Source organism: Ilyonectria robusta (genome assembly GCF_021365365.1).
Source record: "Ilyonectria robusta strain PMI_751 chromosome Unknown BGZ61scaffold_4, whole genome shotgun sequence".
NCBI lineage: Eukaryota > Fungi > Ascomycota > Sordariomycetes > Hypocreales > Nectriaceae > Ilyonectria > Ilyonectria robusta.
This window is the reverse complement of record NW_025764438.1, coordinates 1404644-1423594: the sequence shown is the minus strand read 5'-3', so window position 1 is coordinate 1423594 and position 18951 is coordinate 1404644. Positions and strand designations below refer to the sequence as shown.

Here is an 18951-nt window from a genome sequence, read left to right as displayed (position 1 = left end):
TTATGTTTGACAAAAATGGGAACAGGGAGACATCGCGGCCATCCGCATTAGCTGAGTAGGAGGCGAGAACCTAGCAAGCCACGGTTAAGTGAGAAGGAGGAAGGAGGGGAAGACGGGTGGTGAGGGCAGCGTCTCGAGAGAGGGCAATACAAAGGACAATGTTAATCGGAAGTGGAGTTCCTACTGGAACCGAAGCCCACAACTCAGTAGGTGTAACAAGTTGTGCTGGTGATGATTGTCGTAGATTGGTAGCCCAACTGCCCAAGGTGGGTTGTGTTGGTGAGGTGAGGTGGGCTTTTGCAAAAGGACCGGAGTTGCGCACCTTAGTACGTATAGGAGGCCCTGGGAGTGGATCGCTTTAGCGCCTATGAACGACGCAGCGGATGATTTAAGGTGCACCCGGCGGCTTTTGGCATGCCTGCGTCTGGTATCATCCAGTGGGCCCTTGCTGCCGGCTGCTGCAAATGGTGCTGTGGCTACGGACACGATGCTGGCTCGATTAGTTGCGGTACGAGAAACGCAAGAAGAAAAAATCTCCAGATAGACAGCGCAGAACAGCAAGGGGCTTATCTTGCCGATGCGTGGATGAAATCGACAGGACCGGGCCGTTGGAAGAAGTGACGTTGAATTAGGTTCGGATACAAGCGGCTGCACTACGACCGCCATCCTTCGGCGTTTCCGGGTCTCCGCCACAAGATGCGCACAACTGGCTATGGAGCGCGGCAAGAAAAGAGAGAAAAAAAAAAAAACCTCTGTTCTACCGTTTCCAATGGCCTTCCATGGCGTCCGCCGTCTACGTAGCAGGTGAGACGGTACCTGGCTTAGTGGCAGGCTTATCTTGCCTTGTTAGTGTATGGTGTGGTTGGCAGTCAGTTTCCAAGCGGCCTTGGGTTGTTGCGAGGGTGGGATTGTCAGAAAGCCAAGGACTTGCCAAGCATAAGGTAGGAAGGTAAGGCAAGGCATGGCAAGGCACGAGGAAAAGAGAACTGATTACTGATGAGTCGGAGACCAGCGACTGCGAGAGCGAGCAGCTGGAGCTGGGGCGAAACGGCGTCTCAAGGGACCCGAAATTCCCGTCGGCTAGTTCCTTTGTCCTCCCGTTCATCGTCACCTTGGCCCCCCCTGTGCCCTGGTCTCTCCCCCTTGTCAGTTCGTGCATCTCATCTCATTTATCACCCATCCCCTTGAGTATCGTCCCCGACTTGGCGCCCTATTCCTTTCCTAGGACCAGCCCCCGATCCGGCCCCCAAAACTCGGAGGAAAAGAGTGTGGTTTCATGGGCGATTGGAGCGGGATGAATGGCAGCGAGTGAATCGTCGGACGCCGGAGCACAAGGTATGGAAAACACCCCGAAGACGAGGACAGGGTGAGGTGAGGGGAGGGGATTGGATATGTCCGGCTCCATGCCAGGTCGCTAACCTACCTCGACCACTGCTGTGCACCACCACTGGGCACCACCACTGCTTGCTGTGTGCACTGCTGCCCACACCCATGTCCAAGGGGCACCCGGGCGATATGTTCGGTATCAGCCCCAGGCGGACGTGCATTCCTCAGGTCCGGCTGCTTGGACCAAGGACCCCCATCCGGCCAGATAGTGCTCGCAAGATATGGATCGAGTTGAGGGTAAAGCTGCGAGGCCCGGAGCAGCGACGGTACAACGCTCTCCATCGACGGCGGCGCCGCTACATCATGTACCGGGCGGCCACTAGCTCCTAAGAGCGCCTTAGCCGGGGTCCCCTAACCACCGCCTCTAGGGCCCCGAAGCCACCCCTGGCGGGGCACGCGCAGGATGCTTGGATGCTTGGCTTCTTGGCTTCTTGGCTTCTTGGCTGCTGCTTGGGGCACCAGCTACCCCAAGGTACAGGGGCCCTCTGGCCTCGCAGGCGGCGCTGTAGGTACCTGCTCGGACTGGGTCCTTGCCGCACATGCCTGCAGCTTCACTGCAGTGTCCTTGCTGCATCGTCCAGTCCCTGCTGCAGCAGCTCCTTCCTTCCACCACCGGAGGTACGTACCCTCGCTCCCGTCCGTCCACCACACCATCCACACCTCCATCCGCGATCCCGCCCCCTTCCTTCCCATCCACGACTGTCCGCTTTCCCACCCCTCCACCTCCACCTCCACCCATCGAGAGTCTCCCCATCGTCTCCGAGTCCATCACTCATCCGTATTTGTCGCCATCAACCATGACCGCCATGGCACCCACGCCGCCGCCGCCGCCGCCCCAATCTCATTGCCAGCGCCATTGCCTGGGCCTGGGCTACTCAGATACTAAGATACTAAGATACCACCACATCGCGGCTACCACAGGGGAGGCCCGGCCAGGCTGACCTCGGCCGATATGCCCCGCTGATCTTCCCAGTTCATCCTCGCAACGCAACGCAACAGGCTGGGGATGGATGATGCCAACACCAGCGCCAGTACCCTCCCCCCCTCCCCCATTCTTATTCCATCCTATCCTGTCCTATCATGTACCGGCTTCGTCTTGTCCTGTCCTGTCCCATCCCATCCCATCCTGCTCCAACCAAGGCGTCCATCTCGTCCCTACTTAGATATCGCCTCCACTGCACTCCACCACTCCACTCGGCTTCACCTGCATCTCCCTCCTCTCTCTGTCTCTCCCTCCTCGTTCTTCTCCCACACAGTTGGCCAAGGCGCGCACGCCCGCATCCCACATCACCCCCATCCTACCCCTGCCGGCTTCAGGGTCTCAAGTACTGGTCCAAACCCAGACACTCCCTCCAGCTTCTGCTACAACCTCTATCCGTTCTTCTTCATCTTTACGTCCTTCTTTCACACCACGCCCCCGACGCCACTTACATGTAAATGCCCTGCTCAATATACATGCCTCGTGTGCCGTTTCCATCTCTTCCATTCATAACGACCAACACTCCCACCCTAAGCCCCACGAGAATCCTTGATCTCTCTCTCCACATCTTGGCAGGATACTACCCCGTTACATACTCGACATTACAAACTGCCTTGTCTTCTACAACAACTGCTTCTATTCGTATGTCGAGATTTGCCAGTCTAGCCCCAACGGACCTTGAACTCGCCATCGACCATTGCTCCTCTACAAACCAAACTCAACACCTACAACACCGTTCACAATGACGGCACCTCTGGCACAGCAGACCATCGCGGTCAAAGACCCCTCGGCAGTGCGCAAGCGCAGAAGACGCGCTCCCGCTGGTGGTGCTTCTGATGACTGTTTCTCCTGCTCCAAGAAGAACATCAAGTGCGACCGACGGCGGCCGTACTGCTCTCAATGCCTTGAAGTGGGCAGTGAGTGCTCTGGGTACAAGACGCAGTTGACCTGGGGAGTTGGAGTTGCCAGCCGTGGCAAGCTTCGCGGCTTGTCTCTGCCCATCGCAAAAGCACCCCCTGTGACTCGTGAGCCCAAGAAGCTGTCAGGTTCCCGCTCGAGATCGAGCAGCTCCATCTCGAGCGTGGCCATCCCAGGAGCGGAACACGATGATATTGGTGCCATGTCTCGCCGACCCATTGACATTCCCGTTGTCACGCAGGTTGCCTCGGCGCCCACAACTCCCTATCCCATGGCTGGATACGACTACCTTTCAATGTCGCACCCCGAGAACACGCCCCCTTTACCCCATGGCAGCTGGGGAAGTATTGCCTACTCTCCTGTTCTCAGTCACTCACCGGATACGACCCCGAAGTTTACCAGGTTCCCTCTCCCGCTCGTCACCGAGGACCTTTCCTCCTCGATCGACTCTCTCCACGAAGTCGACTACCTCTCTCCGATGAGCCAGTCCTTCACCAGAGACGACATACCGTATGGCCATAGCCCAACTCTCATGTACGAGAACTACGCGACTGGCAACAGCTCGCCCGGCCCGCAGAGCCCTCCTTCCTCTCTCTATTTGGATCACTCGAGAACAATGGCTCCGACCTCGTGCCCGAGCCTTGTACACGCCCCCTCAGACCCGGGCTCCAGCATCCATTCTCACATGGACTTTGAGTCACAGCTCAGCCAAAAGCTCATTCACGACTGTGACACCTACAGTGAGCTCCTTCAGGCGCCTTGTGCACCCCACATGTTCTAATTTGTTGATAGGCGTCCCGGAGGTCGACGCCTACAGCACCAGCTACAACTCGGCACCCCGAGTGTGGCAGTCGCCGTCTATTCAAGAGGAGGATGTGAAATCGCATTACTCGGACTTTGCGCCGTCTCATTGGCCAACCGCTTCAGAGAGCCAGTCGATACAGATAACCCAAGATCTGACTTCTAAGATGCCTTTCTTCATCGACTATTATGAGAACGTCATGTGTCCGTCAATGGTTTTCATCGACGGCCCTCAAAACCCGTTCCGCGAACATGTCCTGCATTTGGCTGGGAATAGTCGGAGTTTACAACATGCCATCTGCGCGTTGGCATCGTGCAATTTGCGCATGAAGAGGAAGTTGAGCCTCGGGCATGATACCCGGGAACTGTCGGAAAAGTTGATGGCCGAGAAACACGCCGCTGAAGCCATGGCCGATGCCCAATCCCACGACCAGTCCCTCGCCGAGGAATATCAGCACCGCAATATGGCTGTGCACCTCCTCAACCAACAGCTCAACGACCCAAACAAGTCTAGCCACGATTCGGTCCTCGCCACCATTCTTTTGCTGTGCCACTACCGCATGGTTGAGTCTGGCATTGCCAAGTTCCACACCCAGTTTGCTGGTGTCAACAAGATCCTGGCCTTGAGATCGCGCCAGTATGCCAATTCGGGAGAATCCGCCTGGATGGAAGCGCTCTTTACTTACTTTGACGCTATCTCCGCTAGCATTAACGACCGAGAGGCTCAGCTCAACCCCACCTCTGTTGGACTAGTATCAGACGATGAACCCCTACCCGCTGGTGCCGAGAACCTGGTCGGTTGTGATAGGGAGCTCTTCAAGACTATCCGCAAGCTAGGTCGACTGAATCTACTTTCCCAGAACCGTCCGGTCAAAACCATTGCCTCCTCCCCGGGACCTCGCAGTGCAGCCGCCGCCTCGCCGTCGCCGTCATACATATCACCCCTGGGACATTCCTACAAGGACAACCTGGCGATTGGTGGCATGCAGGGGCAACAGGCCGGTAACGTTTGTGGCAGCTTCACCGATCCTCGATTTGATGGAAACGGCTTCGGCACAACGCTAAGCGAGAACGATATGCTCTCGCCCGGGGCTTGCTCGACAACAAATTACGATGGCGATCGCTCCACGTTTTGGCATGAGTGGAAGGAGGCCCGTGTTGCACTCCAAGAGTGGCAGTTTGATGTCGCGCGTGTTGCAGACTCCTTGCCAGGGTCACCCAGCACGGCCCAGTTGCGAGACCTGCAGTCACTATCGGAGGCGTTCCGCTACGCTGCGCTACTCTACACCGAGCGGCTTGTAAGCCCCTCTCTACCACCCAGCCACCAGAGCATCCAAGGCCTTGTGAGCCAGGTGGTCTACTACGCCACCAGCCTGGAGACGGGAAGCCGGGCTGAGAAGTTTCTTCTCTGGCCGCTGTTCGTGGCAGGTTGCGAGTGTGTCAACTCGTTACAGCAAGACATTGTGCGAACCAAGTGCCGAGACATCATGTCTCGTTCCGGGTACATGAACAACTTGGCGGCTCTCGACGTCATGGAGAAGCTCTGGGTGAGCGAGTGGACGGGCGAAGAGGCACCTAGCCCTGGGGCCCAGATTGGCAACCGACGAGGACCATTCAACTGGACCAGGTGCATTGGAGGTCCAGGGGTGGAGGTGGAGTGGATTATGTTTTGATTATCACGATGAAAAAAAATCTCTACGACTACTGGGATGTGACGGTGGCGGTCTGGCTTGACTGTTTGGCTGGCGTCGGGATGGGGGTTATTGGGATATGGGGAGGGTTTCGATGACACAGAGGAAATGGGACTCGGGCGATTGGATTTTGGGTGGGACGAAAGGAATGATGGGGGTTAGTAACATCACCCACTGTAGTTTTTAGCCGTTGCATCTAGAGAGGAGCGAAGGCGTACCGGCTTAGCATCATTAGCATATCTCGAACGGAATATCATCTTTGCAATTATCATGGCATCTCAGGGTCGCATAGTGTCATCGCATCAGTAGCTAGGTCCTGTAGGTAGGTAGCTACCCAGTTAGTAGCTTGGGAGGTAGCTACCTAACTGGGTAGGGCGAAGGAACTTTGGAATGGAAACTCCCTGCATTCCATCTGCATGTAACGCACACTATTTCGATGGTTCTTGGTGGTGCTACTACGTACATACCCACTGCTACCTTGGCCACAGCCTCGTCTCGTCATTGTCCACTACGGAGGTAAGTGCTGTAGTGGCTACCGTGTGGAGGCGTGGAGGCTAGGCCTAGCTGGCTCTCGGTCAAGGCCCCCACGCGATCTGTTGACACAAGGTTGACAAAACCAGGCATGCACAGCAGATAATCGTACCGCCACATCCCACGCATGGAGCATGGATGGCGATGGGCACGGATTGGGATGGAGAGCCATGCACTGGGCACGCACTTCGCACTCGCAGCCAGGCAGCGTCGCCGCAGCTTATACCCGCCCCTGGTCCCGAAATGCGCCGCCGGCCACATCTGGCGGAGCCGGCCGACAGCGAGTCTCGAGGGCGGGCATCCCCACCTGTCACCGCAAGGCCAGCGGGAGGTCCGGGGGGCGGGACGGGCGATAAGCGCTGTGCGGTGCGAGGCGAGGCGAGGCGAGGTGGGCGTGATTGGGTGAGTGGGGGGGGGGGGGGGGGGGAGGGAGAGGGAGGGAGTTAAGGCAGAGGACAGCAGGGCAGAGAGGACAGCAGGGCAGGAGCAGGGCAGCAGGGCAGCAGGGCAAGCAGCAGGGGTGGAAGAGAAACGGTCGGTCGCGATGCTGCAAACAGATTGTGCGTTCATCTCTTTCAGCGAGTGGGTGTGGGAATAAGCTGGAGTTGGGATGTGGGAAGCGCGGGGGAACTTTTGATGGCGGCGGGGGGAGGGATGTTTTGGCGATGGGGGACGGGGCTTGGCTTGCGGCTTGGGCTCGGTTCGGGAAGAGGAGGAGGAGGGGGCTTGGGCTTGGCTTGGCTTGGATAAGTAAGTTGTCGAGGAACAAAAAGTTCCTACATTATCTAACGTGCCTACCTAGACTAGGTCCCTCGTTGCAGGGTGTCGTGCAGAAAAACCACACGGGGGACTCTTTGCAATCGCGACGCGGACGTGGATGGAAATGCGTTCTGCATCCGGGATAGCCGTGCCCCGGAGAGTACAGTACCTAACTATACGGACAACCGAGCAGCACCCAGCCAGCCGCCATGGGGATTGGGGGTGGGTTCCATTCCCACCATGGCCCCTCCCGCACGATACGATGCGATGGCATACATACGAGAAGAAGAAGAAAAAAAGAGTCCACTCCTACCCTGCCCTGGCCCGGGGAGTTCGCTTCCGATCGAGAAAGTAGCTTAATCCTACTGGCGCCGGTTCTTTTGGGCCCCAAACGCCGCCGGGGCCCCGGGTTTCTAGCGGCTTGCAGAGCCCCGGCCATCGCATGGAGTGCCGGTCGGGGGGCGCTGCTCGACTCGGGCGTCAAGGCCGGGGCTTCGACAAAGTCCCCGGGGGCCTCGCAGAGTCCCCGGGCCGACACCCCATGATGCGATGCCTTGGGTTGATGGTGCCAAAGAAGGTTTGCTCGTGTCGTGGGCTTTTTTTTGCCATCGTTGTTGGTCGCGAGCTCACCGCTGCACGCGCGCTGTTCCGTCTTGTCTATCTACTGGGGAGGTATATGAAACTTGGGTTCGAGTGAATCCATATCTACCACAACCAAATCAATTCCGCTATGGGTCCTCAAGACTTTCGGACTAAACTGGTGTATGTACTAGGGAGGGATGAACATGGGTTGTTGTTCTGCGTCTTTCTTTTCCATCTGTCCGAACACCATCGCCGCCAACTCTGGGCACGTCTTGCGAGAACATTGCTGGCTTCCCTAATCCCAACCAGTTGTCTGGTTTCACGGCCGAACAAGGCTCGCTAAGTCATCAGAATCTCCTAGACCCCCTTCCTACGCAGGGTTGAAATCGTACGGACTATCTGCATCCATCATGACATCTCCAGACTCGTCTACATCCATCAGGTCTTGAGCTTCCCTCTCTTGTTCGTCCTCCGATGGTTCCATCTCGAGCATCTCGAGGTCTTCGGCACGAAATATTGGTGCCGGGCCATTCAACGTCGGCAATCGTGGCAACTCCTTACGTTGTGAGCCTTGGTTCTCTAGATAGCACTTGTTAGCAACGTCAATAACTGTGGCAACTCCTTACGCTGTGGGCTTCGGTTCTCTAGACATTACTCGTCAGCAACTTCAACAACCTCGTGTAGCGTAGACATATGCGAACCTGCACCTATCCACGTAGATCTTGACACCTGTTCCTGCCGCAGCTCCTTGCCGCCTCGCAGCGCATCCCGTGTCACCACCAGATCCCACAGCCTCAGAGCGCGTAGTTGCTTAATACGCCGTCGTGCGGCCCGGGGCCCATACCGGCGCTCATACAGCGTGTCCCACACCATCAGCCCGTACTCGAGCGTCCACTCGGCAACCCACTGGATCTCCTCCACCTGCAGCTGGCGGGCGGTCTCGAGGCGGTTATCTTCGTACTGCTCCCGGCAGCGCAGCATGTCGAACAGCACGGCGCGGGCCTCGACGCGCAGCCCGCGGTCCCCCTCCAAGGCTTCGGTGCGCGCAGTCCAGGCGGCGGACCGCAAGTCGTCGTTGGCAAGCCACTGGCGCATGTGGCAGTCTTCGCAAGACCATAGGTAGCGCGTTATGACGAGGGTGCGCTGGTCGGCGGCGGGACAGAGGGCGTCGCAGTGTGCGGTGCAGCCGAGTTTGAAGAGGGTATTGTGGCTGCACTGGGCGAAGTGGATGATGGCGATGCAGCAGGGCATGTTGTAAGTCTACCGGCTTCTCATGTGGAACGGGTTGTAGAAGGCCTTGTCGTAGAAGGCTTTGTCGTAGAAGATGCGATGTGATGCTACCCTCAACCCGTGGACTTGACTAGGACTAACTGTCAATGGTGATGCCCTCAAACTGATGCTTTGAAGAGGGGCAGCTGGTCATTGTGTCAACCTGCATCCACTTTGGCCACCTTCGGCTAGGTTTGGTCAAGCACCTGCGGTTGTCAACTCAGTCTGAGGTGAGGAACAACTGAGGAAGCAGCCACAGACCTTGATCACTCATCCCTCATGTTCGTCCCGCCTGCCTGCATTGAGTTTGCATTCAGCATGCGTTCGTGCCAACAAGATGCCCAGACTGGGTCAAAACAAGGCCCTCCGTTGTATCTCGTTTTATCATCTTTCATCCTCATCTCCATCATCACCCATCCAACTCCGAACTGCCAGTCGACAGTCTATCAGCAGCTCTCGTCCAGAACTACCTCCTACTACTCAGCTTTATCGAGCATGGGTTCACCACAAGCAAACAGAAAACTCGGTGCATTCCACAGAGGTCTTGGAAAGGATGACGGATCATGATTCGACTTCGGCAAGGTTATTTCCTTCACCTTCCTTACCTGCGTCAGCTTCTCTTTTCTCTTTTTATTCCTCGCAACCACTGTTTACTTGCTTCTGGCCTATTTTTCTCTCAACCCCCCACAACAAATCACGGGGCTTCATCAAAAACGGCACTACTTGTAATGTTTACGTCATTATTCTTCCTCACTTGGGTTATAACTGGACGGCTGTGGTTGCTGGGGTTCGATATTCAGGCTGCAGAGTGGCAGATTCTTGACCATGAAGACAGATTTTCAGATGATATGCTATTGCTTGAGAGTAAGGGAGAAGAATATCGGAACACATTCATGAGGATTTTCAATCCATTCTTGATGGCAAGACATAAACGGGTGGAGGTGGAACATGAGCCAGTAGGAAATGAAAAGAAAAATATGAGCATCACCAGCATCTAGATAATCGCCAATATAACGCCTAAGTTTAGGGGTTAGGTTAAAGTACTTCGATGTACCTCTAGTGTATTCTTATGAAGGAATCCCTTGGCGTTAAACAATACAATACAACAGTACGTTCTTATCTTTATTTGTTTCGAAGATACCTTATTATAAAGCAGCACGAGATACTTGTCTATTATGCTTAGTCAAGCTCTTACGATACCAACATTCGAGTACAAACATTCTGCGTCCCAGCTATACAACACAAACTCGAGGGCCGATGCCCTCGTTAACGCGCAAACGCCCATCTGCATCTTCACGATACGTGGGTATCCATATACACCATCCTATCGGTGCAAGCTATTCTACACAAGAACCACACCCCAACACCCGTCAAACCCCAATAGGTCCAACAACAACGCTCGAATACAACGACTCATGGCCTCAAACCCTAGCAGCCTGAGGCCCCGCACTGGGCCCCAACACCAGCTCAGGGAATAATTGCGAGAGCTTCCTCTGGTTCGCTCCGTCTGATCGCATCGGCTCGTCGCTGTCTGATCCCGGGTCCAGGTCGGGAGTATTATCCAGGAGCTGGGCGGTCCGTCGCTTGACTTTGATGTTACCCTGTGCGGGGACGACCTTGTTGTTCGAGGACGTAGGCAGCGAGATCTGGGAGGGCGAGATGGGGGTGATGGCTTCTCGCATGGACGCGGGGGTCCTGGATCGGCGGGTGAGGTCTGGACTAAGGCTCCGTGACGAACCAAAGGGCAAGGTCCCGCTCATGAGTTTTCGGTATCCATCCAGATCTGGCTGCAGCCGGTCGAGGGCTGCTGGGCTGGCTGAGTCACTGCGGGTCTTCTCGTTCGAAGTCAGGCCCTTAGCCTGAACAAAAGCACTGGAGCGGATATGGTAAGGATCTCGCTCGAAGTACTTGTCGACGATCGGATGAACCATGACAGTCTGTTTGTGGATAGTCAACACTGAGTTTGTTGGCACATTAACCCAATTTTCTGTACAGTCACAAAGTCAGTAACCAACGTCATTGATGCCAGGGTTAATGGACCACAAACCTCGCTCAAATGTCAAAGGCTCGCTGGCAACGAGCACAATGTCCGCACCCTTGTCCTTGCGCTCCATCTGGTACTCCCTGTCATCTGCCGCAGCTGTCCGCGTCACCCATTGCGTACCCGAGGAATAATATAGACTGGCGGCCTCATCGGTCGAGCTGCTGATGTATCTGGTGCAGATGACGCTATGCCCATCGGTGACGGCGAAGTTTAGGAGACTCCTGGTGTCCACGTCCTCATTTTGGAGTATGCTCTCGGGGATCGAGTCTGTCATTTCGTTGATCTGGGCGATGGTGCGCTCCATGGCCTTACGTAGTACTGTCGGCCCAAAGCCGGTCTCGGGGCATGCGCTGGGGTTATGGCCTAGTCGCTCGAGGGTGTCGAGGAACAGGGCAAAAGCCCACTCGCTGTCGGTGCCGCCATTGACTCCCAGATACCACTTGTCGGCGAGACGCTCGCCGAGGCGGCGTTTGATGTGCTTCCAACCGCCCAGGCCGCCATTGTGCATCCACATCAGGCTGCCATGGGTGAAGGGATGGCAGTTGTCTTCGCTCAGAGAGCCTTCGGTCGTGGCGCGGACGTGGCCGAAGATGAGTCGGGAAGCGGTTTTGGTGGCGATTCGCTGGAGGTTCGTGCAGTTCCAAGCGGGGATGGTCGACGTGAAGAGGCATGGCGCAGAGCCAAGTTTGGGATCGGTGTAGAAGCCTATGCCGAAGCCATCGGCGTTGTTCTGTCCTTTGTCCTGTGGGAGGCATCTCAGTCAGAGGGGTTCGTGGTGGGTTAGGAGAGGGTGGCGGTGGCTCACCAGGCGCAAGCGGCAGTCGAAGGATTGCTTGAGGATGGAATGGGTGGGATCGAGGATCAGCTTCGATAGGAGAATCTCGTCGCTGCCCTTGTAGACCTGGAAGCGGAGAGTCAGAGTCAGCAGACAGGCGATTGCCAAAGGGGGCCGGAGTCGGAGGAGTGACGCACCAGAAAACGGCACATGGTAAGGCGGTGCGAGCCCGACACTGGCAGGGGGGGACTGAGGGGAGATGCGGAGGGAGATGGGAGAGGGCGAAGTTGAGAGGATACCAAGGATAGTAAAAGGAGGAGGGAGCAGACTCGGTCAGCGGTGTAGTTGTAGGTCGCTGTTGTTGCACGAAGCGACGCGAGTGGTGGTTATGGTTGAATCAGTCTGAGAGATGACACCATTGGTTTGCTTTTTGGCTCGTGTGGACGGACCACGGAGGGTTGACTCTTGAGACAGGGCGGCCAATTAGGAGGGGATAAAAAGGGGTCCCAGATAGCGAGACAAGAGGCAAAAAAAAGAAAAATAGGTAGGGAGTAAATGATTGTGAGACTGTGCGGCTGCAACTTTTGGAGGCTGCTTAGATCTGCGGGAGGTAAAAACAGTAGTCGGAACTGTCACTGCACCTTTGGCGTTCCTGCAGCGGCCTCGTCGATGGCATCATTGCAGTCGCCCACCGTGGAACCACCGGGAGCATGGATGTGGGATGGGAGGGAGCATGGAGCACGGAGCATACGGAGCCCCGAGTATGGGGAATCGGGGGATGATCCATTCATTGCGCTGCACTGCGATCAGATCCCTGCTGGCTGCTGGCTGCTGGGAGTGGCTCCGCTGAAAAGTCCCAGCTCGTGTGAGACCTGCTGGGTTTTAGGAGCGAGACTATTAGACTATTAGATGCGCCATTGCATTCCAGAGCCTTTAGGGGGGATTTAATATTTATTGCTTCAGCCCGTGAACTTCACTCTTTCCATCGTCGATTATGTCCCCCCTCCCCTTTGCTCGTCACGTCACCAACCCCGGCCACGCCGTCATGAAGATTCCATTCCATTCCCCAGCATCCATCCCTCCAGCTCCAGGGCCCTGGTGCGCTGGAGTGCGTACAGCACCCACCCGAAAGTGCCGTGCTGGCCGTCTTTAGCGCCGCGGCGTGCCGTCGCGCCCCCTGCAGACAGCCGCAAGTGCCCTACGGAGTAAAGTTGGGGCAGCTCTCCCAGGTGCTGGTTCAAGCCACCTGTGGCTCGCTGGTGGCGGTGCCCGCTGCAGCTTACAGTGCTCAACGCGAACAAGTCGCCCATCGCCAATTTACACGCTCCGCGTCGCCGCGACCGCGTTCGGGCCGCTCCACTTACGCCTCCCAGCCCCGGCGATTTAACCCCCCCGCTCTATCAAAACCGACCCGGCAACCCAATCTTCTCCGTAATCAGATTCTCTGCGACATGTTCTACTGTCTCCCGTAATTAATTTTGTCCCGTCCCATCCCAGTTTCCTGTCCAACCATCCACTCCGCCGTTAATCGAATCCTTCTGTACAAAAGGCGAGAGCCATGGACCATCACTGTGGCAGCACCGCGGCCTTCACGTCCAGCCCTCCGCCGCCCATCATGACCTCGTCCCCCGTCAATGGCCTCATGTCCCCATCCCGAACCAGCCGACGGAAGGAGAAGCGAAACCCCTCAGTCACCCCCCGACGCTTCGGTCGCTTCTTCACGCCCCGGTCCAGCCTCTCCCTCAGTCTTCCCACAAGCCGCCGGATACTGGGCAGCTTGGACTCCTCCGCCGTCAACCGACAACCTCTCTCACCACAATCAATCTTCAGCGACCCCCTGGCCTCGGATCCCCTATCACCGTCCCCGACTCGCCGATTAGGAAATGATGAAGATGAGAATGAGTCTAGGAAGCGGAAATGGCACAACGAGGAGGGCACTGTGACTAAGAGGCGTGTCTTCCTGTCGAATGACATGCCGCCTCCGCCGCTCAACCTCCCAACCCAGTCGAGCCAGGTATCGCAAGATGCCGATGCTTCCATATCCGGCAATGCTCCCGTTGTTCAAGATAGCCAAGAAGACCTTGCAGATCGTCGGAAAGCTACTCTGGTAAGTTTCGCGTGGCTTCCTGCAGCTACCCTTAATCTGACTCGTGGACAGAGCCAATTCTTCAAAGCTAGCCGCGGAGGAGCTCGAAGCTTAAAGGACAAGCCCATACTCGACGACTTCCCAGCTGTTTCTGGAATCTCCAAGGCGTCTCCCGTATGTTTGTAACCAAATATCATCTCACCCAGGTTACTAACCAAAGGTAGACCCTGGAAGGATACGAACCCACTCCCATCCGAAAACTCGCCAACCGAGGCTTCGAGCCTCAGCTTCTCAACCGCGAACATGGCTTCTCATCCCACACTGGCCGCCGGCACCTCGCCTTTCCTGCCGCCGACCCCCGAACGGAGACGGCCTCTTTCTACAGCCGCAGCTCCGACGTCCACCAAGTCACCGCCCATGACAGGCAGGGCAACACCATTCCGTTCAGCCTCGCAAGCTGCCACAATGCCTCGGTCACGGCCATCGGCGACGAGGAGGGCTTCGTGCGCTTCTTCAACACGATCATGACCAGCAATCCCACCGAATCCAAGGTCGATGCCCACTTCAAGGTCCACGACAACGCCATCATGGACGTGGCCTTTTCCGAGGACGACATGCGCCTGGCAACGGCGTGTGGAGACCGGACCGGCAAGATCGTTGACACGGCGACGCAGACGGTTGCTGTCGAGCTCAACGCCGGTCACTGGGACTCGCTGCGACAAATCTCTTTCCAACCCGGCACGTCGGGCGGAAACACCCTGGCCACCTCGGACAGGGCCGGCCGCATCCAGGTCTGGGATTTGCGATGCTCGGCTGCCCCCATCAACAACTTCTCCACCCGCGGTCCCCTAGGCCTCGCTCCAAGAGACTCTAACCTTCACCCCTTCGCTGCCCGGACTATCAACACCCTCGACAACGCCCACGAGCGCACCGTCCAGGGCAACACCTCTGCCGCCTCCGTCACCGCCATCCAGTGGTTCCCCGCCGGCCGCGAGCACCTCCTCCTCTCCGCCTCCGAGGCCAATGCCTCCATCAAGCTCTGGGACACTCGATACATCAAGCCCAGACGACAAGCCGAGGAGACGCCTCTAGCCGTAACCCTCGAGCCCGCCACCCACGCGTGGCGATCCTACGGCATCACCTCCCTGGCCCTCAGCTCCGATTCAGCACGCCTGTACGCCGTCTGCAAGGACAGCACCGTCTACGCCTACTCGACGGCGCACCTGATGCTCGGCCACTCCCCCGAGCTCGTCGACGGCGCCGCCAAGCGTCGTCCGGCCGGCGTTGAGGGCCTCGGGCCGCTCTACGGCTTCAAGCACGACCAATTCCGCGCGCAGTCCTTCTACGTCAAGTGCGCCATCCGTCCCAGCCGCAACTCCCACACCTCGGAGCTCCTCGCAGTCGGCAGCTCCGACTCGTGCGCCGTCCTCTTCCCCACCGACGAGCGCTACCTCCACGCCGCGTCGGCCCAGCGCGCCCACAACCTCGAACCCCCCGCGGCCGCGACGCCCTCGCAGTCCTTCTCCTCCTCCTTCTCCGCCGCGCCCGCCTCCTCGCCCATCCCCATCTTCCGCACCGGCACGCCTCTCGTCCGCGGCCACTCCCGCGAGGTCACCACCCTCAGCTGGGTCCACGACGGAAAGCTTGTCACCGCGTCCGACGACTTTGTCGTCCGCCAGTGGCAGCAGGGCGACGGCTCTGCCCGCCACCTCCGCCAGGTGGGTGAGTTTGGTGGCGAGCGACACATGGCCGGCTGGGCAGATGTTGCCGCAGACTGGGACGAGGAGGATGATGATGAAGAGTAACAAGTCAAGAGCAGCAACGAAGGAACGTTGTGTGTTATGCATGTTTCTAGTACACTATACCCAGCTACCATGTGGCGTTACAAGCATGGATCATTTTCAAAGCGTTGGAGTTACGGGCCTTTTAAATAGTAATTTCTTATCCAGAATACCATTCACGATGACGAATATAACAAACATATCAAATAATCTGAACCGTGCCAGTTAAATCTTGAATCAGCGTGTATTGACATTTCTTTCAAGGTCATGTTCAAGCCAACACACAACGACAAGTGAATCTTACGCGATAGAGCGCGTTTTAGGACCGAAGCATCAAACCAGGATACAATCGTGTTGCTCCCAATTGGGTATCCAGAATGCTCGTTTCCGCAAATCAGCAAAAGAACGCCGAACAAATGCAGTCATCATAGCCTCATCATATGTACACTAAGCAGGTTCCCGGTGTTTATGCCACGTACCCACCTCCTCGTCCGGACACAAGAGCCCCAATGACGGCCGCCCCAAAGGCAACCATTATGAGCCAGTTGGCGACGTGCACACCTTGTAACCTCCGAGATGCCAACTTGAGACGCTCGTCAGGGTGAGTGCTACCATCTACCGGGAGTGTTGGACTTCGTGTTGGTTTAGGTAGAGTCTTTTCAAATCTCATAGACTTGGGGAATGCAGGACAGAGTTCCACACCGGCCATGCTGGACATGGGGGGTTGGCCGCTTTGGCTATGAGCACTGAGCTCGCCCGGGGAAGATCTCGACTCGGCTCGCAGGGCTCCTATAGCTCTCTTGATGATAGAGCAGGTGCTGTCGTCACTGCTGGTCGATAGCCTGGAAGATCTCGCGGTGCGTTCTTTGGCAATAGAAACGCTGTCCCTGAATCGGGCACCGATGGGGTTGACCATGCCAGCAAGGTTATTAAGCGAAGTGATCTCATCACCATTATTTTGATCCAGATCCGCGCATACCATGTCGAGTTGATCGATCATTAGCGTCATGTTCTCGAAGATGCAGACGGCTTCCTGGATCACATCGTGCTTCTCAGCGTCCGTGAGGATACTCTCCAAGTCCACAAGCCGTTTCTTAAACTCGCGTTTAAGCTCCTCGCCATCTTCGGCAGATTTGAAGTGAAAGAAGCGCAAGGGCATTTTGTGATCTGCATGAGAATTATGGTCGTCCTCGGGGAGCTCCTCGTCCGTCAGTCCGCTCGCTCGCTCGATGGGTCTGGTCGAATGTTGGCAAGAGAGCTCGGTTGGCAGGACAGGTGATGGGAGTTGTTCCCAGAATTCGTTCCCAGCGGATTCGAGGGAAGCTCTGATGAAGCGTCCGCCTGCGAAAAGTGCCATGAATAGGATGTATGAGTATGCCAAGAGCACATGTGGTCGATTCTCAATCGCTCTCTTAATGTGATTGGTGAACTGGGCGAGGCGACCAGTCTGGCCAATGCTTCTAAGCTGCTCCTCGACAACGTGGTCCGGCCACCCTGTGAGAGAAGCGATATCTGCCTTGAGACGATCTGAGCGCATGAGGCCAGGCAGGTGGAGATGCTGGAGAAGCGAGTGTATCCGTTCGCAAACCGGAGGGTTGTGTACACCTTGTCCACCAGCTTCGTGTCCTTCCAAAGGTACGCCAGCAGAAGCCAAGAGCGGCATGTCGGGATCACAGCAATCCCCTGCTGTGGTTTCGTGGTCTGCCTCGGGATCTGTATCTAGGATGTTGCGCCATAGCCGCTCAAAGGTCATGTAAATGGGCGCAATGTGGAGCAGGCCCGAGACATAAATAGACGGGTCAGCAGCTCGAGGTGGGAGAGCGAGTGGTAAGCGGGCAATTATGAGCTTGTTAAGCCTGGCGTGGATCGATCTCGTGGATATGGCTATTGATTCTGCCAATGGACGATGGTGAACATGGTGGTCATGATGCTCGTGAGGGGCCGTGATCGACTCAGGGAAAGGTGGTGACATGTCGTCTCCGCCGCGCATTTCCAGCCCAAGGAGCTGGAAAATACAAGGGGGGTGATAGGGTTGACCCGGCCGAGTACAATTATTGATGCGAGTTGAAAGTCAATGCCTCGAGGTCCAGTGAAGGGTGGTGAGCGTTATAGCGGCGTTGAGAGTTTAGGAGAAGTAGGAACAAGGCGACGATGTATGTTCGTAGGTTAAAGGTTGAAGGGTAGAGATGCAAGTTGGTGTGGATTCACGGCTGGTGGGTTTCTGTTATCGAGGCAGAGGCTTCAGGTGAAGAAGGAGAACAGGAGACGACGCCTTCCCAACAAGTGTAAACAAAGTGGAATGGGTTTTCTCCGCTTCGGTGTGAATCGTGCCACAGCTTCCCGTTGCGTCCTGGAGTCTCACTGGGTGTTGTGGGAGAGACGAGGCTGTACCGTCAGAACTCAGAAGCATGGGTGAATGGCTTGACTAGATTGAGTTTCGACCATCTCAGATGTCAATTGTCCAGATGAGATGAGATGCTGCAGGGAAAAACCAAAGCGCCGCCTGCAACTACTTTTGCGCCCACAATGTCCCAGGATCCCGGAACTTGTCGCGATAAATTAACCTGACCCTGAATGACCGTCCTATTTCCCCGCCCCAGTTGGCGATCGGGGTTTTGGTTCTTCATCGACTTGTAGCGGACCATTCGCCCCGGCCCATGATCCACGCCAACGCAGCCGCCAGCGGAGTCGTGTTAGCGCGTCGAAGTATGCCGTCATCACTTTTCGGAAGCTGATAAGTCGGGATGCCCTGAGGAACAAATTGTCTCTGCAAGGGAGAGAAGAAGATGAGCAGTAGCAGTCCACCACACTCAGATAGGCAGGTATATCCTAGATGGCATCAACGTTGATAACATGGGTGGCGTTTCGCGTAACTGGCTGGAGGCATGCATGTCTTACTTCCAGCAAAACTTCCAGGGCCTGGACCTTAAAAGAGGCTCCCAAGCTGAAGAGTCTAATATTGGCGCCGGAATTCATGGCGTCGGCCCTAAACACATGCAGTCATTAAGCAAATAGAGTGGATATGTGGGAAAGCCGTCGAGCCGTGTCCATCTCCCGGGCCCGCCCAGACCTGTGGAGCCACTCTATGCTGAACGATCGCTGGCCGCATCGCGATCGCGGAGGTGGGGTTTAGAGGAAGGACTTATCATCATCTCCACGGGTACCGCCTTATCAAGAAAGCCAATTCCATGCATTGGCTGCTATAGAGAGCTCAATTCACTCAACAACATCCAACGTCAAGCAAACTCCGTTCCGACCTTCCCTTCTAGCCATCGAACCAGTGTCAACCCAAAAACTCCACGTGCGCCAAAGGAGGCAAGCCCATCCCCAGTCGCCTCAGATCCTGCTC

The 18951-nt window shown here is 56.5% G+C and overlaps 6 protein-coding genes across 6 annotated transcripts; 2 read left to right on the top strand and 4 right to left on the bottom strand.

Annotated features, from left to right (window-relative positions):
• Positions 1–1268: 1268 nt before the first annotated feature.
• On the bottom strand, positions 1269–2155 carry BGZ61DRAFT_514974 (uncharacterized protein; the record flags this gene model as incomplete). The annotated part of the gene is made up of 2 exons (XM_046252220.1): positions 1269–1712; positions 1900–2155. 2 exons carry the CDS (start codon positions 2153–2155, stop codon positions 1420–1422), a joined length of 549 nt encoding a protein of 182 aa, XP_046108509.1. The 3' UTR covers positions 1269–1419.
• Positions 2156–3107: 952 nt separating this feature from the next.
• BGZ61DRAFT_345014 (fungal-specific transcription factor domain-containing protein) lies at positions 3108–5757 on the top strand (the record flags this gene model as incomplete). Its single annotated transcript, XM_046239755.1, has 2 exons — positions 3108–4023; positions 4076–5757. The coding sequence occupies 2 exons, from the start codon at positions 3108–3110 to the stop codon at positions 5755–5757; spliced, it is 2598 nt and encodes an 865-aa protein (XP_046108508.1).
• Positions 5758–8298: 2541 nt separating this feature from the next.
• BGZ61DRAFT_344619 (uncharacterized protein) lies at positions 8299–8898 on the bottom strand (the record flags this gene model as incomplete). The annotated part of the gene is made up of 1 exon (XM_046239717.1): positions 8299–8898. One exon carries the CDS (start codon positions 8896–8898, stop codon positions 8299–8301), a length of 600 nt encoding a protein of 199 aa, XP_046108507.1.
• A 1074-nt stretch (positions 8899–9972) lies between these two features.
• BGZ61DRAFT_585498 (nucleophile aminohydrolase) lies at positions 9973–12439 on the bottom strand. The gene is made up of 4 exons (XM_046256407.1): positions 11933–12439; positions 11766–11861; positions 10964–11702; positions 9973–10903 (listed from the first exon to the last, which is right to left on the bottom strand). Exons 1-4 carry the CDS (start codon positions 11945–11947, stop codon positions 10338–10340), a joined length of 1416 nt encoding a protein of 471 aa, XP_046108506.1. The 5' UTR covers positions 11948–12439; the 3' UTR covers positions 9973–10337.
• Positions 12440–13350: 911 nt separating this feature from the next.
• Positions 13351–15626, top strand: BGZ61DRAFT_474372 (WD domain protein; the record flags this gene model as incomplete). Its single annotated transcript, XM_046248571.1, has 3 exons — positions 13351–13842; positions 13894–13995; positions 14046–15626. 3 exons carry the CDS (start codon positions 13351–13353, stop codon positions 15624–15626), a joined length of 2175 nt encoding a protein of 724 aa, XP_046108505.1.
• A 442-nt stretch (positions 15627–16068) lies between these two features.
• On the bottom strand, positions 16069–17574 carry BGZ61DRAFT_474371 (uncharacterized protein; the record flags this gene model as incomplete). Its single annotated transcript, XM_046248570.1, has 1 exon — positions 16069–17574. One exon carries the CDS (start codon positions 17572–17574, stop codon positions 16069–16071), a length of 1506 nt encoding a protein of 501 aa, XP_046108504.1.
• Between the last annotated feature and the right edge of the window lie 1377 nt (positions 17575–18951).

Coding starts and splice junctions, on each gene's coding strand:
- BGZ61DRAFT_585498 (XM_046256407.1), bottom strand. Junction 11,703..11,765: donor TCGACTGCCGCTTGCGCCTG/GTGAGCCACCGC, acceptor TGCCTCCCACAG/GACAAAGGACAGAACAACGC. Junction 10,904..10,963: donor GCCTTTGACATTTGAGCGAG/GTTTGTGGTCCA, acceptor GTGACTGTACAG/AAAATTGGGTTAATGTGCCA.